Below are 21401 nucleotides of genomic sequence, written 5' to 3'. Positions count from 1 at the left end.
TCATGCCTAATGCTCTGAGTCCACTACTGAAAGGTGCATAATAGCTTCACAGTCATTTTCACTTTATTAATACACTACTTCATAATGCAGCTTCAGGAACCATGAGCATGAAAAGCCCCATATAAAACCAAATAATGTAATGTTGTTCTATTCTACTTACTTTCCTTATAAATGAAATTTACTTAGTGATTGCTAAAGTGTGTTCTGTGAATGTAAAACTAGTAGAAAGGAAAATCAGCACAAACCACTGTGTTAGTTTCCTAGAGCTACAAATTCCCCAAACTTGGTGACTTAAAGCAGCAGAAATTTATTCTTTCATAGTTCTGGAGGCTAGAGGTCTAAATTCGATGTGTCAGTAGTGCCATGCTCACTCTGAAGGCTCTAGGAAAGAATCCTACCTTGCTTTTCCCTAGTTTCTGGTTGCTTCCAGCAATGCTTGGCATTCATTGGCTTATAGATGCATCACTGCAAACTCTGCCTCCACTTTCCCTTGGGCTTCTTTTGGTATGTCTCTATGTATCCTCTCCTCTTATGAGGATGTCGGTCATTGGATTCAGGGCCCACACTGCTCCATTGTGACCTCATCTTAGCTAATTATATCTGCAAATATCCTACTTCAAAACAAGGTCACATTCTGACTTTTCAGGTGGACATGAATTTGGGGGACATCATTCAACCACTATAAACCTCATATACACATGCTCTTGGAATGACATGAAAGGGTTTCAAATCATTGTCATTCTGGTAACTCAAATAATGGAAATTATAGAGGGATTTGTGGATGAGTCATGGTCCTCAAGAGAAAGAATGAACCACTGTTATACTGAAAGAGATGTTTTAAAACGTATAATACTGTTATTAAGATATTTATAGCAGTGACATTAACACACACAAAAAAAACCTTTCTTAGATTTCTTAGTAAAATATTTTAAAATAATGGCATCTGATGGGAAATATGCACCTAACTAGGTACATAATTGTCCCCCTCCCCTCTGGCTATTATTAGATTGTCTTAACTTTAATGTCTCTGGTTATATTTTGTTTGCTTTTTTCTTTTGTTGGTTGTGTTCCAATTAAAGGTGAGATCATATGGTATTTGTCCTTCACTGTCTGGCTTAGTTCACTTAGTTTATATAATGCTCTCCAGTTCCATCCATTTTGTCACAAGAATTCACTTTTAATTTGAGTTGAAAATGGTCTTGCTATGACTCTTCTCAATGTTTTTTTTAGTATCTTTAGAAATTCATGCATCTTAACATATTTAAGGTTTCAGTTCATTGTAGTTATTATTTTTCTACTTTAATTTTATTTTTTTATTGTTGTTCAAGAACAGTTGTCTCCACTTTCTTGATACCACTTTCCCCTGCCCCACCCACCCCCACGTCCCACCCTCCATCCTTTCCCCTTTTGGCTTTGTCCATGGATCCTTTAAACATGTTCCTTGATGACCCTTCCCCTCCCTTTCCCCCTTACCTCCCTCCACCCTCCCCTTTGATTACTGTCAGTTTCTTCTTTATTTCAGTGTCTCTGGTTATATTTTGCTTCCTTGTGTATTTTGTTGATTAGGTTTCACTTATAGGTGAGATCATATGGTATTTGTCTTTCATTGTCTGGCCTATTTCACTGAGCATAATACTCTCCACTTCCATCCATGCTATTGTGAAGGATAGGAGCTCCTTCTTTCTTTCTGCTGTGTAGTATTCCATCATGTAAATGTACCAATGTTTTTTGATCTCTAGCCATCAGAGATATACAGATTAAAACCACAATGAGATACCACTTCACACTGATCAGAATGGCCATCATAAACAAAGCAACAAACAACAAATGTTGGAGAGGTTGTGGAGAGAAGGGAACTGTAGTACATTGTTAGTGGGAGTGCGGACTGGTGCAACCACTATGGAAAACTGTATGGAATTTCCTCAGAACACTAAAAATGGAACTTCCTTTTGACCTGGCAATTCCACTGCTTGGATTATACCCTAAGAATCCTGAAGCACCAATTCAAAAGAAGCTATGCACCCCAGTGTTCATAGCAGAACAATTTACAATAGCCAAGGGCTAGAAGCAACCCAAGTGCCCATCAGTAAATGACTGGATCATTGTAGTTATTCTTTTTGATGCTCAAATTGTCCCATATTTAGCCAATGTGCTCTGTATTCCAGTTTGGTTACTGGGTCATTTTGACATAACTCTATTAGTCTTTATTAGTTCCCTTGCTTTTTGATATGGCATCATATTCCAAACTCATCTTGCACATTTCTTTACCAAGGCCAAGAATTAGTCATTGCTCTAAGAAGCCCTAGTCTATCTTCACTTACTATCAAAAGTATGTTTTTTTGAATAATATGTTTTTTTGATTATTGCAACAATACTGCTTTTGGTAGAAACTACTAAAAGATGTTTTTAAAATGTAGACAGAACCACCAAAACTGCCATCATCTAGAAATAATGAATGTTAACATTTTATGTCCTGAACCATCTTTCCATTTAAAGTCCTATGCCATGCCTCTCTTTTTTCTAAACAGCAACAAAAGAGATGATGGGGCAAAGATCAAACACATTTTAAACTTTTAGGCAAAACTAAGTTGAATAAATTTTTAACTTATTAATTATTTTTAATCTTAACATTGGCTATTAAACATCCAGAGGAAACTGATATGTGAGACAAATTTTAAATTTGGGTAATCTGGATTTTCCAGAAGCTGTTTTGTTACCATTGTGGAAAGATATCTGAGATTGTCTGCAAAATTTCAGAAATCCACTGGAAGGCAAATAAAACTCTCTATATCAATGGGAATGAAAAGAGACCAAAGGAAAAGTCATTATAGAGCCAGAGAGTATTTTTAACTTGTCAACTTTTCATTTGTAGCACATATAACACAGCTCTTATAATGTTTAAAGCAAGGGTTTTAAATTGATGTAGAACTACAGAAAGCCCAGATTATAGTCCATATGCCTATAAGTCCAGCTCTATTTACAGGTTTGTCATTTTTTCAGTGAAAAGGCTTTTTATATTTAAAGATGTTTAGTAGCCTAAAAGAAGAAAAATAAGAACAGTGATTTCTCTATGATTTATATCAACTTTTAACATAAAGTAGAAAGCAATATCATAGACAAAGTAATATGAGCTAATGGTCTACTTAAAGGTTTTTAGTATCTCTGTTTTCCCAAGTGATTCCAACAGGAAAACTACCTGGAAGCTGCTCCTCCTCCCCCACATCACTGATGTCACTTCACCTTCACCTTCGGTGGCTGAAGGAGGATTGTAGTGATATTTTCTATTAAGCTTTGTAGTGATCCCTTTTGCCCATAGATGCTTTAATGTCCAAGGGCTTTAGGAATATTCTCTACTCTGTACCTTTTTTCTAATAGTCCAATCTGTTCATCTTATGACTATATCAAACATTTAGTATTCCTCTAAACATAAAATAGCAAGCATTCCTCAGTGATTTTTAAACTGTGCTCCCCAAACCAGCAGCATAAGCAGCACCTGTTAGAAATGCAAATTCTTTGGGGCCCCAAACCAGTCCTACTGAATCAGAAACATGACTGGCTGTGTTCTATCAAACTCTCCTGATGATTCTGATGCATGTTCAAGTCTCAGAATGATTGCTTTAAACATTCACATACTTCTTACCCAACCAATAAATCAAATACATATTAAATGGACAAAACAAGTCGGCTCAGCCATTTAAACACTGATTGCAAACTTAATCTCAATGCTTAACATTTAGCTCAATCACAAGCCTAGCATTTCAGATTTCCTTGAATGGTTTAAACATTCTAAAAAGGAAAAAATATACATAATATCTTTATGTATAAAGATACACATAACTTTGATTACAGAGCTGATTAATATTTAACAACAAAACTGGGCATAATGCTGTTAATATCATAGATTTAATATTGTTTTATATTCTTACCCCTACTTTTATTCTTATTCTTACATAGTTCTGTAATTTAAACTTCTATACACGTCTGGGTTGTCTGGAATTCTATAAGAGACTATTTTTATGCATTTTCAGGATTTGTGTATGTAATTTTATCGGGCTAGAAGAAAAACAATCATCTCAGGAGGCTAGGAATGCAAGTTAAGTGGATTGCTGACCACTTAAGTTTGATTGGGTTTAGGGAACTGGTTGCTAAGTTCAAGATGAATTAAACTCAAGCTGCTGGCCACTAGGATGAATATTTTTGCTACATAGTTTTCACTTTTATCATAGGCTCTATTTTGATTTCTTATTGCTGCTTTAACAAATTACCACGAAATTAGTGACTTAAAACACCACAAATTTATTAACTTATACTTCTGGATGTCAGAGGTCTAAAATGAGCCCACAGGGCTGTCTTCCTCTTGGAGGCTTCTGAGGAGAATCCAATTCCTTGCCCTTTCCATCCTCCAGAGGCTGTCTACATTCTTCGGCTCCTGTTTCCATTCTTCCTCCTTCAATGCCAGGAGCATAGCTAGCATCTTCTCTTGTTTCTGACAAGCTATCTCTTATAAGGACTCTTGTAACTATATTGGGTCCACCCCAGGATAATCTCCTTGTCTCAATATCCTTGATTTAATCACATCTGCAAAACCCTTTGTGCCATGTAAGGTAACATATTCATGTGTTCTGGGGATTAGGACATGGACATTATTGGGGAGGGGCATTATCCTGTCTACCATATGATCCTTATGGATTCCTATTCTTCATATAAATTCTGAGTTTTCAAAAGAAATTGAAAGATGATATATTCTTTAACTTTTATTCATTTCAATTTGTGGCAGTACATGACACATTGTAATCTTTTCATGATATATTAACCTGGCCTAATTTAAATATTTTAAAATATATTCTTTTTTCATTGGTATTGTGTTATATTTATTTGGGTTATTAAGAGGTCTCATTCCCAGAATGATAAGAAATTACATCTGAAAATTTAGATTTCTTCTTCAGGACAGTTAACTAAGTTATTATTTTGGAATAAATGGCTGTATTGTCTTTTCTTTTGATTTAAGAAAATGTAATCTTTTATTTTTATTTAAAACATTTTTTTTATTGTTATTCAATTACAGTTGTATGCCTTTTCTCCCCATCCCTCCACCCCACCCCAGCTGAACTCACCTCCCACCCCCACCTCCACCCTCCCCCTTGATTTTGTCCATGTGTCCTTTATAATAGTTCCTGTAATCCCCTCTTCCAACTGTCCCCGCCCCCGCCCCCCCCCCCCCCGCCCTGGCTATTGTTAGATTGTTCTTAACTTCAATGTCTCTGGTTATATTTTGTTTGCTTTTTTCTTCTATTGATTATGTTCTAGTTAAAGGTGAGATCATATGGTATTTGTCCCTCACCGTCAGGCTTATTTCACTTAGCATAATGCTCTCCAGTTCCATCCATGCTGTTGCAAAGGGTATAAGCTCCTTCTTTCTCTCTGCTGCGTAGAATTCCATTGTGTAAATATACCATAGTTTTTGGATCCACTCGTTTGCTGATGGGCACTTAGGTTGCTTCCAGCACTTGGCTATTGTAAATTGTGCTGCTATGAACATTGGGGTGCACAGGTTCTTTTGGATTGGTGTTTCAGGGTTCTTAGGGTATAATCCCAGCAGCGGAATTGCTGGGTCAAAGGGCAGTTCCATTTTTAGTTTTCTGAGGAAATTCCATACTGTTTTCCACAGTGGCCTCACCAGTCTGCATTCCCACCAACAGTGCACTAGGGTTCCCTATTCTCCGCATCCTCTCCAACATTTGTTTGTGGATTTGTTTATGTTGGCCACTCTGACTGGTGTGAGATGATACCTCATTGTGGTTTTAATGTGCATCTCTCTGATGGCTAGTGAAGCTGAGCATCTTTTCATATGTCTCTGGGCCCTCTGTATGTCTTCCTTGGAGAAGTGTCTGTTCAAGTCCTTTGCCCATTTTTTAATTGGGTTGTTTGTCTTCCTGGAGTGCAGTCGTGTGAGTTCTTTATATATTTTGGAGATCAGGCCCTTGTCTGAGCTATCATTGGCAAATATGTTTTCCCATACGGTTGGTTCTCTTTGTAATTTGGTGCTGTTTTCTTTAGCCATGCAGAAGCTTTTTATTTTGATAAGGTCCCATTTGTTTATTCTTTCCTTTATGTCCCTTGCTTTAGGGGACACGTCTGTGACGATGTTGCTGAGTGGAATGTCTGAGATTTTCCTGCCAATATTTTCCTCAAGGACTTTTATGGTGTTATGACTTATATTTAAGTCTTTTATCCATCTTGAGTTTATTTTCGTGTATGGCGTAAGTTGGTGATCGAGTTTCATTTTTTTGCACATAGCTGTCCAGATCTCCCAACACCATCTGTTGAAGAGGCTGTTTTTGCTCCATTTTATGCTCCTGCCTCCTTTGTCAAATATTAATTGACTGTATAGACTTGATTTTATTTCTGGGCTCTCTGTTCTGTTTCATTGGTCTATGTGCCTGTTTTTATGCCAGTACCAGGCTGTTTTGATTACTGTGGCCTTGTAATACAGTTTGATATCAGGTATTGTGATCCCTCCTGCTTTGTTCTTCTTTCTCAAAATTGCTGCAGCTATTCGGGGTCGTTTATGGTTCCATATGAATTTCTGAAATGTTTGTTCTATATCTGTGAAATATGTCATGGGTACTCTAATAGGGATTGCATTGAATCTATAAATTGCTTTGGGTAGTATGGTCATTTTGATGATGTTAATTCTTCCAATCCATGAACATGGTACATGCTTCCATTTGTTTGTATCTTCCTTAATTTCTTTCTTCAGTGTTGTGTAGTTTTCTGAGTACAGGTCTTTTACCTCCTTGGTTAGGTTTATTCCTAGGTACTTTATTTTTCTTGTTGCTATATCGAATGGGATTTTTTTCCTGATTTCTGTTTCTGCAGTTTCATTGCTGGTGTACAGGAATGCCTTTGATTTCTGGGTATTGACTCTGTATCCAGCTGTTTTGCCAAATTCATTTATTAGGTCGAGTAGTTTTTTGGTGGAGTCTATAGGGTTTTGCATGTACACTATCATGTCATCTGCAAACAGTGACAGTTTCATTTCCTCCTTTCCAATTTGGATGCCTTTTATTGCTTTTTCTTGTCTGATTGCTGTGGCTAGGACTTCCAATACTATGTTGAATAGGAGTGGTGAGAGAGGGCATCCTTGTCTTGTTCCTGATCTTAGTGGGAAAGCTCTAAGTTTTTGTCCATTGAGTGTGATGTTGGCTGTAGGTCTCTCATATATGGCCTTTATTATGTTTAGGACTGCTCCCTTTATTCCCACTTTGCTGAGTGTTTTTATCAGAAATGGGTGCTGTATCTTATCGAACACTTTTTCCGCATCTATTGATATGATCATGTGATTTTTTTCTTTGCTGTTGTTGATGTGATGTATTATGTTTATTGATTTGCGAATATTGTACCATCCTTGCATCCCTGGGATGAATCCCACTTGGTCATGGTGTATGATCTTTTTAATGTATTGCTGGATGTGGTTTGCCAATATTTTGTTGACAATTTTAGCATCTATGTTCATCAGCGATATTGGCCTGAAGTTTTCTTTCTTCATTGTGTCTTTATCTGGTTTTGGGATTAGGATGATGTTGGCTTCATAAAAAGAGTTTGGGAGTCTTCCATCAGTTTGGATTTTTTTGAATAGTCTGTGAAGGATAGGGGTTAGCTCTTCCTTAAATGCTTTGTAGAAATCTCCTGTGAAACCATCTGGTCCAGGGCTTTTGTGTGTTGGGAGTTTTTTGATGACTGCTTCAATTTCGTCTGCTGTTATTGGTCTGTTCAGGTTTTCTGCTTCTTCTTCATTCAGTTTTGGAAGATTATATTTTTCTAGAAATGTGTCCATTTCATCTAGGTTTTCAAATTTCTTAGCATACAGTTCTTCATAGTAATTTCTTACAATCTTTTGTATTTCCGTGGTATCAGTTGTAATCTCTCCTCTTTCATTTCTAATTCTGTTTATTTGGATCCTCTCTCTTTTCTTCTTGATGAGCCTACTTAAAGGCTTGTCGATTTTGTTTATCTTTTCAAAGAACCAGCTCCTGGATTCATTGATCCTTACAATTGTGCTTTTAGTCTCTATGTCATTTCGTTCTGCTCTGATCTTGGTTATTTCCTTCCTTCTGCTTGCTCTGGGCTGTCTTTGTTGTTGTTCCTCGAGTTCTTGTAGGCATAGGGTTAGGTTGTTTGTTTGAAATGTTTCTATCTTGTTAAGGTAGGCCTGTGTTGCTATGAACTTCCCTCTCAGGACTGCCTTTGCTGTGTCCCATAGGTTTTGGGTGTTGTGAGTTCATTTTATTTGTTTCCAGAAAGTTTTTGATTTCTTCCCTAATCTCGTTCTTGACCCATTCATTGTTTAATAGCAAGCTATTTAGTCTCCATGATTTTGAGTGTTTTGGGTTTTTTCCTTTGGGGTTGGTTTCTAGTTTCAGACCCTTGTGGTCAGAGAAAATGCTTGATATGATTTCAATTTTCTTGAATTTGTTGAGGCTTGCTTTGTGTCCTATCATGTGGTCTATCTTTGAAAAAGTTCTATGTACACTTGAAAAGAATGTGTATTTTGCTTCTTTGGCAAGAAAAGCTCTCTATATATCAGTTAAGTCCATTTCATCTAGGGTATTGTTAAGTGACACAATATCCTTGTTGATATTTTGTTTGGAAGACCTGTCCATTTTTGACAGTGGGGTGTTAAAGTCCCCTACTATAATTGTGTTGCTGTCAATATCTTTCTTGAAATCCTCCAAGATTTTCTTTATGTATTTTGGTGCTCCTATGTTGGGTGCATATATATTTACAATGTTTATGTCTTCTTGGTGGATTCTTCCTTTCTGTATTATGAAGTGACCTTCTGGGTCTCTTTTTATGGCCCTTCTTTGGAAGTCTATTTTGTCTGATATGACTATTGCTACCCCTGCTTTTTTTTCCTGTCCGTTTGCTTGGAAAATTTGTTTTGAGCCCTTCACTTTCAGTCTGTGTAAGTCTTTTGTCCTGAGATGGGTCTCTTGTAGGCAGAATATGTGTGGGTCATGTTTTCTTATCCATTCAGCTATTCTATGTCTTTTGATTGGAGTATTTAATCCATTTACGTTTAAGGTTATTATCGATAGGTAGTTATTCATTGCCTTTTTTTCCTACCTGTGTTCCTCTCTTTCTCTTTTCCTTCCTTTCCTTAAAGCAGTCCCTTTAGCATCTCTTGCAGAGCTGGTTTGGTGGAATTGTATTCTTTTAGACTTCTTTTGTCTGGGAAACTCTTTATTTGGCCTTCTATCTTGATTGAGAGCCTTGCTGGGTAAAGTAGTCTTGGTTGCAGGCCTCTGGTTCTCATTACTTGGAATATTTTTTGCCATTCTCTTCTGGCTTGGAGCGTTTCCATTGAGAAGTCAGTTGATAACCTTATTGGGGCTCCCTTGTATGTTACTTCCTTTTTCTCCCTTGCTGCCTTTAAGATCCTCTCTTTGACTTGGAAATTTGCCATTTTAATTATGATGTGTCTTGCAGTGGGCCTCTTTGGTTTCCTCTTGCTTGGGACTCTGTGTGTTTCCTGGATTTGGGTGACTTTTTCTCCCATCAGATTAGGGAAATTTTCCATCATTACTTTTTCAAACAGGTTTTCTATCCCTTGCTCTTCTTCTTCTCCTTCTGGTATTCCTATTATATGGATATTGTTACATTTAATGTTGTCCTGCATTTCCCTTATTACCCCTTCATTCTTTCTGAGCCTCTTTTCCTTTTCTTGCTCCTTCTGGGTGTTTTTTCTACTTTGTCCTCCAGCTTGCTGATCCAATCCTCTGCTTCATCAAGTCTGCTTTTCATTCTGTATTGTCTTTATAATTGGAAATTATACATGGCAACTGGTGCTAGTTAACTGCTCAACTCCTTTTCTAGTTGACTCTATATATGACCACAAATGTTGATGGGGCCTATCCATCTGTGGTAGTTTCTACTACTTCTAGGACTATTTGGAGTATAAGTTATGTTAATTCTTTGTGATTTACACTGATTGAAAATGGTACACATCTATACCTGATAAACAGAAATATACTTAACAAAACCCCCCAGAATGTCTATATTTATACAGTTATATATAAACACTTTCCTACTTTAAGTAAATAAACTTAAATGTGCATTGTATCAGTCATCCTTCTTTGATCTTAGAGTTATATTTTTGTACATTTTCTTATTGTTACTTTTTTCTTATGAGTATCATGGCCTTTTACAAGCATGCCTTGTCCAATTTAATGATTTTTATTACTATAAATGATCACAACTTCACAATGAGATTTCCTTTAAATTGATTCTTTTTTTTTTTTTTTTTAAATCTCTTGTTTCCTGGCAACAATAGGGTGTTACGGACATATACTGATTTTATCCTCCCAAGGACATGGAATTGGCTATCCTCTAATGGTTTCTGGGTTTGTTTGTTTGTTTATAGAACAGTATTAATACCAAACTGTTGGTGCTAGAAATGCTTACAAGTGTTGAGGAGGGAGAGATTGTAGCTACTGCTGCTTCTAAGGCACTGCTGTTGGTGGTGACTGACATAAAATGAAAATAGTTCTTTTGTAAGTGTATACGAAAGATCATATCCTTTCCAGTAAAACACATCATATTGTTATCCCTTACTTTACTTATAGTATGGAATTTTACCAACTGCTAAGAATTTCTTCCTCTACATTGACTCATTGTTCCATCTAATAGCAGACTATTCCCCTCTCCTCCCATCTCTCTCTCTCTCTCTCACTCTCTCTCTCTCTCTCTCTCCCTGCTCTGCCCTCTCCCCTCTCTGCTCTCTATATTTTCTAGAACAAAAGTTCTCAGCCTTGTCTTTACATTGGATTAACTTGGGTAGCTTTAAAAATATTGATGTGAATCCCTCCCCATAACTTCTTATTTAACCTTCCAAAGGGCAGAATCAGGATTTTGAATCAGGGTTTTTTACAGCTCCATAGGTAATACTAATATGCAGTTGATGTGAAGATCTCTGTTTTAGGAGGTGTTGGGCAACCTCAGTAAAGCAGACCAGGCACTCTCTCATGAAATTATACTATAGAGCTTCCAGGGATACCAACTGCCCATTATAAAGAGGACAACTAAATGCTTGTTTGCGTTTTTGCCCCTTTGGTTCAAGACCTCCTGGGATTGTTCAAGGGAGGGAACTACATGTCCTTTTTCAATCTTCTTGAGAAACTCATGTGTATAGAGCATTGCTTTTTCCATTTGGGCTCCTTGCATCTCTCTCTTTCAGCCTCATCTTTCTTCATTCTTTCCTAACCTTGGTCTAATTACTTCAAGGTTTTAAAAGACATTGGTTTCCTCATTTATGAGGTTAAGATAATATTTACATATGATGTATACTAAATCTAGCAAAGCTCGACAACACATTGTAAAGTTCATGAAAACCGTAAGAGGTTGACAGCCCATGGCCTAGCTGTAAAAAACTATAATAGAAGTCAAATTTGTTTTTCTGACTGAGATTCCAGAAAGTCAACTGCAATAGTTATTCCAGATTTTTTTATCCTACTTGTATACACTTTAAGAAGTGATGCATATTTAAAGAAGCCCTTTGGGGTCAAACACCCCTCTACCTCTATCTCTCTCATAGGATTGTAGGTATCATAAAATTAACCAATTATGCTGAAATAGGGAATTGATAATTGATTATAATTGTAGACCTTATTGGGATATCTACCTCCAACCACATTACTTTTCCATAATAAGAGTTAAAAACCTGCATTCTATAGTATGAAGCATAAGTATAACTCTACTGGGAAGATAATTTTTATTAAGATCTTGAAGAAAGAATAAAGATTTAAAATTCTTTTGAGATAATAGCCTATGCCTTAGGATGGTGTTTCTGAAAGATTGGAAGCTTATCTGAGTTACTTGGGAAACTTGGTAAAAGCAAAAAGACCCAGACTCTACCCTATTTTAGGAGCTTGGACCTCTGTAGTTTAGTAGTTCTTCACTGAGTTTTATTTTAAGATTTTATTTATTTATTTTTTTATAGAGAGGGGAAGGGAGGGATAAAGAGAGGGAGAGAGACATTGATGTTCAAGAGAAACATTGACCTGTGGCCTCCTGCATGCCTCCAACCAGGGACCTGGCCCATAAATTTGGAAACCATTGCCTTGGGGATATCCATAGGTCAGGGTAGCTGATTACTCTAAAAAGGAGACTTGTTTTGTTTTGTTTTGTTTCCACTTCATTTACTTTATTTATATATTTCAGATCAACCAGTAATTGCTTGGGAAAATGAAATGTTTACTAAATCCCTTTAATAAACATGATTAAGAGGGATACTTTATAAATATTATGACAGCAATGTACATTTTTATGTGCTAGTTGTCATTTAATGGAAGGGAGTGGATTATTCATTAGGATTTGAGATGCTCGTTCATCAATTGAACTGGAAAGCACTGCTTGCCAATGAGATTATGGACAAAGTCTTCTGTCTTTCTGGGCTGTCATCTCTTGATATTTGGGGGGCAAGTGCTGGTTAGAGTTCTAAGAAAAAATGGATGGTACTTTAAAAAATATGGAAGCCTCAATTCCCTCTTTATTGGAAGTTTCAAACTTTAATGTACAAATGAATCACCTGAAAACCATGTTAAAATGTAGAATTTGATTCTGTAAATCTGGGTAGGGCCTGTGATTCTATAGTTCTAATAGGCTCCCAGGTGGTAATGATGGCTGTTGATCTGAGGATCAAGGTGCTTACTTTTTGTTCTCAACCTTGGCTGCACACTGGAATCTCCTGGAAAGTTTTAAAAAACACTGATGCCTAGGGCCTACCCCTAGAGAGTCTATTTTTCTGATGTAATTGATAGAGATTATAGCCTGGGCACCAAGAGTTTTAAAAACAGGAAAAATATATTACAGTTTTAAAGACTCTTGAGGTAACTTTCATGTGCAGCAAAATTTGAAAACCTTTGTTTTAGTCAACCATTAAACATCACCTGTTTTGCAAGAGAAACTGTAAACTGGCTCTTTCTTTGACTTCTTTCATGCTTTAATATACAATGTGCTTATATAGTTCAGAGCACTGGTTCCCAAGTCCTGACCTCTCCACTGATGTCCTGTCATGGGAAGTTTCCATCAGAAGTGGTCAAATAAGAAAAATAAAGACAATATAGTGAATTTTATAAAGCTAAATTAATTCAATTTCAAGTATCACTTTTTGAGATTAGGTCATTCACACCTTTTTTGGTGTCAAAATGTCCTTTTATTAAGTGGAGAGACTAACATGTTGTATGTATTTATGTGCTTGTTTCTCATGTCCTTAATTTACTAAACAAAAAGGTGGGAATCTTATGTTGATCTTCATCTGTTTTTGAAAATTTTGCTGATCCATAAAATGTGAAAATTGGGGAACTATGGGTATGAGAACGCAATGAAAATTTGAAAAAAATATTAGTCTAGGAAATGTTATTATAAGAATATAGTTTTTAATCTTTGATTCTCTAATCCCTGGGAGCAAGGAGTTTATTTAGTGGTCCTTAAATTTTATAAATACCAACATTTTTCTACAGACCAAGTAAATATTATTTCTCAGACATATAAGAGGGACTAATTTTCAAAATACATAGGGTGGGGCAAAAGTAGGTGTACAGTTGTTCAAATGGAAAATAATACAATAATTAGTAAATAATAATACAAGAATAAACTGTTTTCACATACTCACAACTGTAAACCTACTTTTCCCCCACCCTGTATATGATAATTAAAATACAAACTTATGAAGACCTTACTAAATAATACTAGCTTTTGTTTTTCCATTTTTCTTTTGACACAGTAATAATAACTACTATTTTTTTATCTCTTACTATGTATAAGGCATCATACTATGCATTTTATATACCTAGTGGTAATTTTAACAAAACCTAGTAGGATAGATATTGTTACTATGGTTTTACAGATGAAGAAACTAAATCATAGACAAACTAAATAACATGTCCAAGGTCACACAGATAGTAAGTGACAGAGCCAGATTTAGAACCCAAGACTACTGGATATCTTATAATCATGACTCTATATTTAATATAACAACTACTATGAGAGGATTGCCAAAATTTTTTGCCCAATTATCCAAAGAACATATATGTATAACCCATGGATACAGACAATGTGGTGATGGCCAGAGGGAAGGAGGGCCGGGGGCTGGGAGAAGGTGGGCAAAGGGCGGGGAATGGGGACATCTGCAATACTGTCAATAAAAATAAAGGAAAAATAAAAAATAAAAAGAATAGTTCCTTAAGACTAAAGTGATTAAAGCCTCTGTTGTGAGGGTTTCCCTTAAATAATAAGAAACAAAGATTTTAAACAAAAGGACATTCTTGCTATTTTTATAAGGCTGAAGCTTTAGCTGAGGGACAACCATTATTCTGACATATGGAGAGAATTTAAAATCTGGATCCTAGACTGTCCTTTCAGATTTTTATCATCTGAAAATTTGAGGCCATGTGTTGAAATGGTAAGAACATGGACTTTTGAGTTAAACTGATTTGAATATGAGCTCCTCCAACTTAATTAGCTGTGTTTCAGGGTAAGTTAGTTAAGCTCTCTGTGTCTCAGGTCCTTCAGCTATAAAATGAGAATAATAATATCCATCTTCCTATGAACTGTTTGAATTTATGGCCATGACTTGATATGTGTTGCTTTCTTGGTAGATTTTTGTGTATGTATGTGTGTTGTATGATGTTGAACACTTTCTGTCTTTTGCAGAGATGCTGATAGTTATGCAGAGCGCACGGACAAGGGCTGACTGCCTTCTCAGGCTCAGTCCCTGTAAGAGTTCATTGCTCTCTGTGTTAGTTCAAGTTCACTGGATGGAATGAGATATACAAGAGATGTATTTGGGGAAACAACTGTAAAGGATTAAGGAGAGAGGAAGCAGCAGTAGGCAGGGAGAGTCTTCAGAGGGTGATTTGGGTCTGACCCCAGTGAAAGGAGAGGAGAAAGGAAGAAGAAGGATAGAAAGAACCTCAGACACATTGAACCTCAGAAATTCTCAACCAGGCTGATGAGGAGCCCCACCAGACTACCCAGCAGAAAAATCCTGTGTCAGGCAGAATGGCCCAGCTCTAGTGCCTCCACCATGCTCAGTCATTGGTGGGAACAGCCTGGGGAGAGTGGGTCCATGGAAAGAATGCTGTAGTGGATTCTGAAGGTACAGCAGCTGGGGACTTTGAGTTAATGGCACTCCTTCCAGAAGGTTTTCTCTTGTAAGGCAATGTGTGTGCACCTCCATGGGTGCCACACTGGTACTTTCAATTTTATAGTGAAAATGTATATTTGTCTGTGGGATGATATAAAAGAAAATTAGCTACATGCCAGGTCATTAATATTTCTTGGTATATCTTGTTTTTGGTCTTGTCCCTTTTGCCTTCACGAACTGCTACTTATTAATTATAAATCATCATTATGACTGCCAGGCCCACAATTGATTTCTTATCTCTGTAAAAAATAGTAAAATCAGTGGTCACTGTTTAGGATGTCAGTGGAACAACATTTGGCTTCTGTAATGACTACATGTTTATTATTAGCTTTTAAATCTGTTGTGTTGATAGGTAGTTGTAACTTACTGAAAATTATAATTTATCAGTATTTCTTATTACTGTTTAAAATTCTGTATTAAAGAATGAATTATTAAGTATAATTAACTTAGATTATCTTGTCTTGAATTGTTCCAGTGTGTTATCTAGCATGACAGATGCAGTGTTGGCTCGAGTGTATAAACAATCAGATCTGGACACCCTAGCTAAAGAAGCATCCATCCCCATTGTCAATGGGCTGTCAGATTTGTACCATCCTATCCAGATCCTGGCTGATTACCTCACGCTCCAGGTTGGCTTATTTTCTTGCCTTATACAAGAGCAAAATCAATAAATAGTTTTTGACTAGCTCTAAATGGAACCGTTTCAATGATGGTATTAGTGTTTTGTTTTTAAATATTACCTTGGCAAAGAATTATAGCATGTTTGTATACTAGATATTCAAGGAACATGGCATATTATAAGAACCTTTTGTTCTTAACCCAATTCCCAACCTCTTTAAGCCCCTCTCTCATCCCCTGTTCTTTCAATCCTTTGCTTTCTGGTGCCCTATATAACACAATGGATGAATAGGGAATGCTGGAGCATACAGAATGGAAAAGCTTTTTGTAATCCTCCATATATCAGGCTTTGTGGCTTGGGAGTGAAGACTGGTGGAGTATGCTTTGCATATTCAAAATGGTCAATTATGAAATTACCTTCTGAGAAGAAGATAATTTTCTATCATTTTAATAAACTGATTATTTAAAACTGGAGTTAAGAACACACAGAATACATAGCATTGAGGCTCACATTTAGCCAGGTATGCCAAATTAGGAACTTGAATAACTAACATTGAAAGATTTATCTTGTTTGTTTTGCCACAACCAATCTACATAGTTTTGCCACTGGGAATCTTGAAAACCATGGTTTCGGTGTCTATGGACTATTCTGGGGAGACAGGGAAAACTGGATAGGTCTATATTATGCCTCATTGAATAAGGTACACACATATAAATGTGAGGTTAAACTCAAAACGAAACTCATTAGTAATGAGGATAAGATTTATGCAGAGAGGATAATACAATGATGTTAGATACCAAGTAGTTATTTGTGGATGTGGCTTTACATATACACTATATAATTTAATGCTTTGCCCTAGGGCTTTATCATTACTAGATTATAAACTCATTCAGGCACAGTGAAATGTCCTATTCATCATATTGTCTCCTGCAGGACCTGGTGCAATGCCTTCATATAGGAAATCCTCAAAGTGAGAGTTGAATGACTAAATAGCAACTTATTAAGAACATGGAATCTGCCCTGGCTGGTGTGGCTCAGAAGATTGAGTGCCGGCCTGTAAACCAAAGGGTCGCTGGTTCGATTCCCAGTCAGGGCACATGCCTGGGTTGCGGCCAGGTCCCCAGTAGGGGGTGTGTGGGAGTCAACCACACATTGATGTTTTTCTCCCTCCCTTCCCTTCTCTCTAAAAATAAATAAATGAAATCTTAAAAAAAGAACATGGAATCTAAATCAGATGGACCTGGATTTAAATCCTACCTTAGCCACCTAGTCCTGTGATTTCCAAATTGCTTAGCCTTTATCTTTTTTATCTTATTTTTTAAAAATATTTTTATTTCTTTATTAATATTTGATAAATTTTAGAGAGAGAAGAAGGAAGAGAAAGGGAGAAATGTCCATTTGTTGTTCCACTGGTTGGTTGATTGGTTGATTCTTGTATGTGCCCTTACTAGGGACCGAACCTGCAACCTTGGCATATTGGGATGATGCTCTAACCAGCTGAGCTACCCTGCCAGGGCTTTATCTTATTTTTATAAACATAAAAATATATAAAACCTATGAAAAATAAAACAAATACTCACATGCCCATCATATATATAGTTTTGTCAAATCTTACTTTAGGATTTTTTTGTTGTTTTTGAATAAGATATTACAAATAGAATTAAAGCTGACTGTGTGACTCTTCCTGATCTCATTTCTTCCCACCCCACAAGGAAATTATTATCCTGGTATCTATATTTATAATTCTTAGGCATGTGTTTATAATTTAGCTATACATCTCTATATCTGTAAACAGCTCAGAGTATTAATGGGCATGTTTTTCAACTTTATATACTTGGGAACATACTCAACTACCGTGCTACACTGTTCTAGGTACATTGTATTTCTCTTTTCTTATACTAATAGATGTAAGGTCCATAAAGGTAGGAATTTATTTTCTCTTTTGCTCATTGTTACATCTCCAGGGCCAAGGAAAAATGGACATGGATGGTTCTTAATTTGTTGAATGAATGAATGAATACAATAAAGATTAACATTTGAAAGTTTGAAAATGTGAGTGTTCATATGAGTTCATATGATGTCTTGGTTTAAGATATGAGGACATTTTGCTATTTTTTTGTGATTGTACATTCATGTTATTTATTGCTCTGTATAATGCAAAAAATAGTTGAATCATTTCAACAAAGCCTTAAAATTGGAAGATGGTTTCTTTTATTGTAACTCTAATAATTGTTTCACATAAGTGGATTCCCTCCCTTATATAATCTCCTCCATTCTTGCCTTCTAGGAACACTATGGCTCTCTGAAAGGCCTTACCCTCAGCTGGATTGGGGATGGGAACAACATCCTGCACTCCATCATGATGAGTGCAGCAAAATTCGGAATGCACATTCAGGCAGCTACTCCAAAGGTAGGGAAACTTTGTGCCTTGAAATTAACCTCCCCTTTAAATCATCCCCAGATGCAGTTAGCCAGTGAAAACAAACCTCTCTACCATTCAAGAGCACAGGTGAGGCCACAAAATTTAGGTTATATTACCAGTGCTACTGTTATAGCTATTTGACCTCTTGAGTGCCCACTTTCCTATCTCTACAATAGAGATAGTTGTGGCTGATGCCTTTCATCCTACGAGTCTGTGTGAAAGCATGTCTGAATTGTCCCCTCAAATGCCCTGAAACCAGCCATTGTGATGATGATGATTGGCATCCTTGTGCATTGGTACCACAAAGGCTGAAGAAAGCAATAAAATCCAGACAGCATAGAACTCACAAGGCATGGGGAGAATGCTGTCATTTTTCTAGTACAGTTGTCCTCCCTTATCCAGGGGAATACATTCCAAGAACCCCAGTAGACGCTTGACACTGCAGAGAATACTGAACTCTATATACACTGTTTTTTTCTTATACATATACCTATGATAAAGTTTAATTTATAAATTAGGCCCAGTAAAAGATTAACAACAATAACTAATAATAGAATAGAACAATTATAACAATATCCTGTGATAAAAGTGATGTGAATGTGGTCTCTCTCCAAATATATTACTGTGCTGCACTCCCCCTTCTTATGACAATGTGAGATAGTAAAATGCCTACATAATGAGATGAAGTGAGGTGACTAAGACATTATTAGGTAAAATAAGGACTACTTGAACATAAGCACTGCAATACCTCAACCGCTGATCTGGTAACTGAGACAGCTATAAAGCGAGTAAGGTCAGGCAGTGTATACAGCATGGATATGCTGTATTCACATCCTGGATGAGATGAGAGGGATAGTGTGAAATTTCATCATACTGTTCAGAATGGCACATAATTGAAAACATACCTGTCGTCTATTTCTGGAATTTTCCATATAGTATTTTTGGACAACAGTTGACTGTGATAGACAAATGTCAATCTAATGTGAAAGTCACAGTGATAGCATGTGTACCAGCTTAGTTCTTCAAGCTTAACTTGAGGGACTCATAAGCTTTTAAAATTTCAGTCTCACATGGCTGTGAACCTGACCCCCACATACTTCCTACATTGCTGCTAATCTCTCATAGAATGCACAGGAAGCAGGACTTCTTTCAGAGGTCTAAAGTGACCCTTCTGAGACATAATGAACTGGTAATATACTGTAGTTGTTGCTATGAGAAGGGGCACTGGGAGGTTAAAGAATAGAGGTAGGAGGAAGACTTTCTTTTCACAGTATATCCTTTTATATGGGTTGAATTTCTTAACATGTGAATGTTCTACCTACATAATAACATAAAAGCATAAAAAATATACTAAAATAAAAAGTGCAGATTCTCCTAGGACAAGCCCTAGATTAAGATACCTGCAGCTTCATTCAAAATAAATAGGCCTCCATACTCTGGTTTCTCTTCAGATCGTATAAATCTTTCACCTTTTACAAAATAAATAGGCCTTTTAGAGGATAAAAATTAACCCTACAATAGACTCATACACAAAGCAGTCCTGAAAGATTCCCACAAAATCTTTTTTAAAATCCCATCTCTACTGAATTGTTTTCCCCATTATGTTTTTACTGAATACTAATATTCTATCAGGAGTCTTTTGAAAGGAAGCTTCCCCTAAATAGAAACCATTCAAAAAGAAAGTAAAAGATAGAATTGAACATCTCATTATTGATGACTAGTCACAATTATTGTGCACCAGTATGTTTCTAATCAAGCATGTGTTTGCTATTATCTCAATAGTCACTGCTGTGGTTTACTCTGGTAAGCTAAGATATCCAGAGGTAAATATTTGAGGAATGAAAATTCCTCCCAGTTTTTGCTTCTTGAGTTTGAGATGTTTATTTGTCAATCACTAAACTTGAATTTCAGAATGTAGATTAATAGCTGAATTTTTCCAACATGAAATATTCCAGTCCTTGAGGTGTTCAAGCACTCAGTATTCGCCCCCACCCTCTACCAATGTCTTGGGCCAGGTTCTCCACAAGGAGACCCCCAGGAAGATTTATATACAAGTGATTTATTAAGGAAGGACTCTTAAGGGAAGCCTGTGGGGGAATAGAGGTAGCAAAACACAGAAAGGGAAGAATCTAAGCAAGAATTCCATTTACAGTGACCAACCATTCTGGTTTGCTCAAGTGTAGGGATTTCTGGGGACATGGGACTGTCAGTACTCAATCTGAGATAGTTCCAGGCAAACCAGGATAATTTGGTCACCCTAGTGCTATGTCAGGCACAGTCTCACAAAAGGGATCTTCAGCTTGATCCCACAGGTTCCCTGAATAACTGAGTTATTCCAGCCTGGGGAAAGGAAAGTGGGCTTTCATCCTTTCATCCTTTGAACCAGTCCTTGGTCAAGGGCAGCAAGGGGAGGACATGGGGTGACAAATCTCCTGGCACTTCTGGCAAGAAAGGCAGCTGGTAGCCAGAGAGTCATTTTCTGAAGAAGAGTAAGTTCTCTGTGTGAAAAGCACACTGAAATGGGGAGAGGGAGCAAAGGCTATAAAAAAGGACCTTCTGATGGCATCTGGGTAGAGCATCAGCATTGTCTGCTACATCCCGCCAAAACAAAACAAAATGAAACAAAATGCTTTTCCCTAGTGCTGTTGCTGGATCAGTTTGACTCAATGCACTCTGCTGCCTTAATTTGCAGCGGCTAACAAATTATCTCAATGCTGGTGGCTTAAAACAACAGAAATTTATTGTTTCACTGTTTGTTCTAGAGACTAGAAGTCCAAAATCAAGGTGCTGGCAGGGCCATACTCTTTTTGAAGCCTCTAGGGAAGGATCCTTCCCGGTCTCTTCCCACTTCTGGTGGCCCCAGGTATTATTCCTTGGTCTGTGGTTGCATCACTTCAACCTCTGCCTCCATCTCCTTCCCTTTTTGTTGGTGTTTCTCTTTACTAATGTCCCTCTTTTATGAAGACATATTAAATTTAGGCCCACCCCAATCCAGTATGACCTCATCTTAACTAATGACATTTGCAAAGACCCTACTTCTAAATAAGGAACATTTTGAGATTCTGGGTGGGAATGAAGTTTTTGAAGGACACTATTCCGCCTAATACACTTGCCATAGAATAAAAAAAGCAGTCACCCTATTATAGTAAACTTCT

The 21401-nt window shown here is 36.9% G+C and overlaps 1 protein-coding gene across 2 annotated transcripts in view; it reads left to right on the top strand.

Moving 5' to 3' along the window:
- OTC (ornithine transcarbamylase) overlaps window positions 1–21401 on the top strand; it is a 93864-nt gene that overhangs the window by 50468 nt on the left and 21995 nt on the right. For both annotated transcript variants that reach the window (XM_053917680.2, XM_024563674.4), the window contains exons 5-6: window positions 15681–15834; window positions 18112–18234. In XM_053917680.2, the coding sequence (XP_053773655.1) occupies window positions 15681–15834; window positions 18112–18234 (277 nt within the window). The remainder of the gene's footprint in view (window positions 1–15680; window positions 15835–18111; window positions 18235–21401) is intronic.

Source organism: Desmodus rotundus, chromosome X (assembly GCF_022682495.2).
Source record: "Desmodus rotundus isolate HL8 chromosome X, HLdesRot8A.1, whole genome shotgun sequence".
NCBI lineage: Eukaryota > Metazoa > Chordata > Mammalia > Chiroptera > Phyllostomidae > Desmodus > Desmodus rotundus.
The sequence above is the reverse complement of the archived record's forward strand: the minus strand, read 5'-3'. Positions and strand labels throughout refer to the sequence as shown.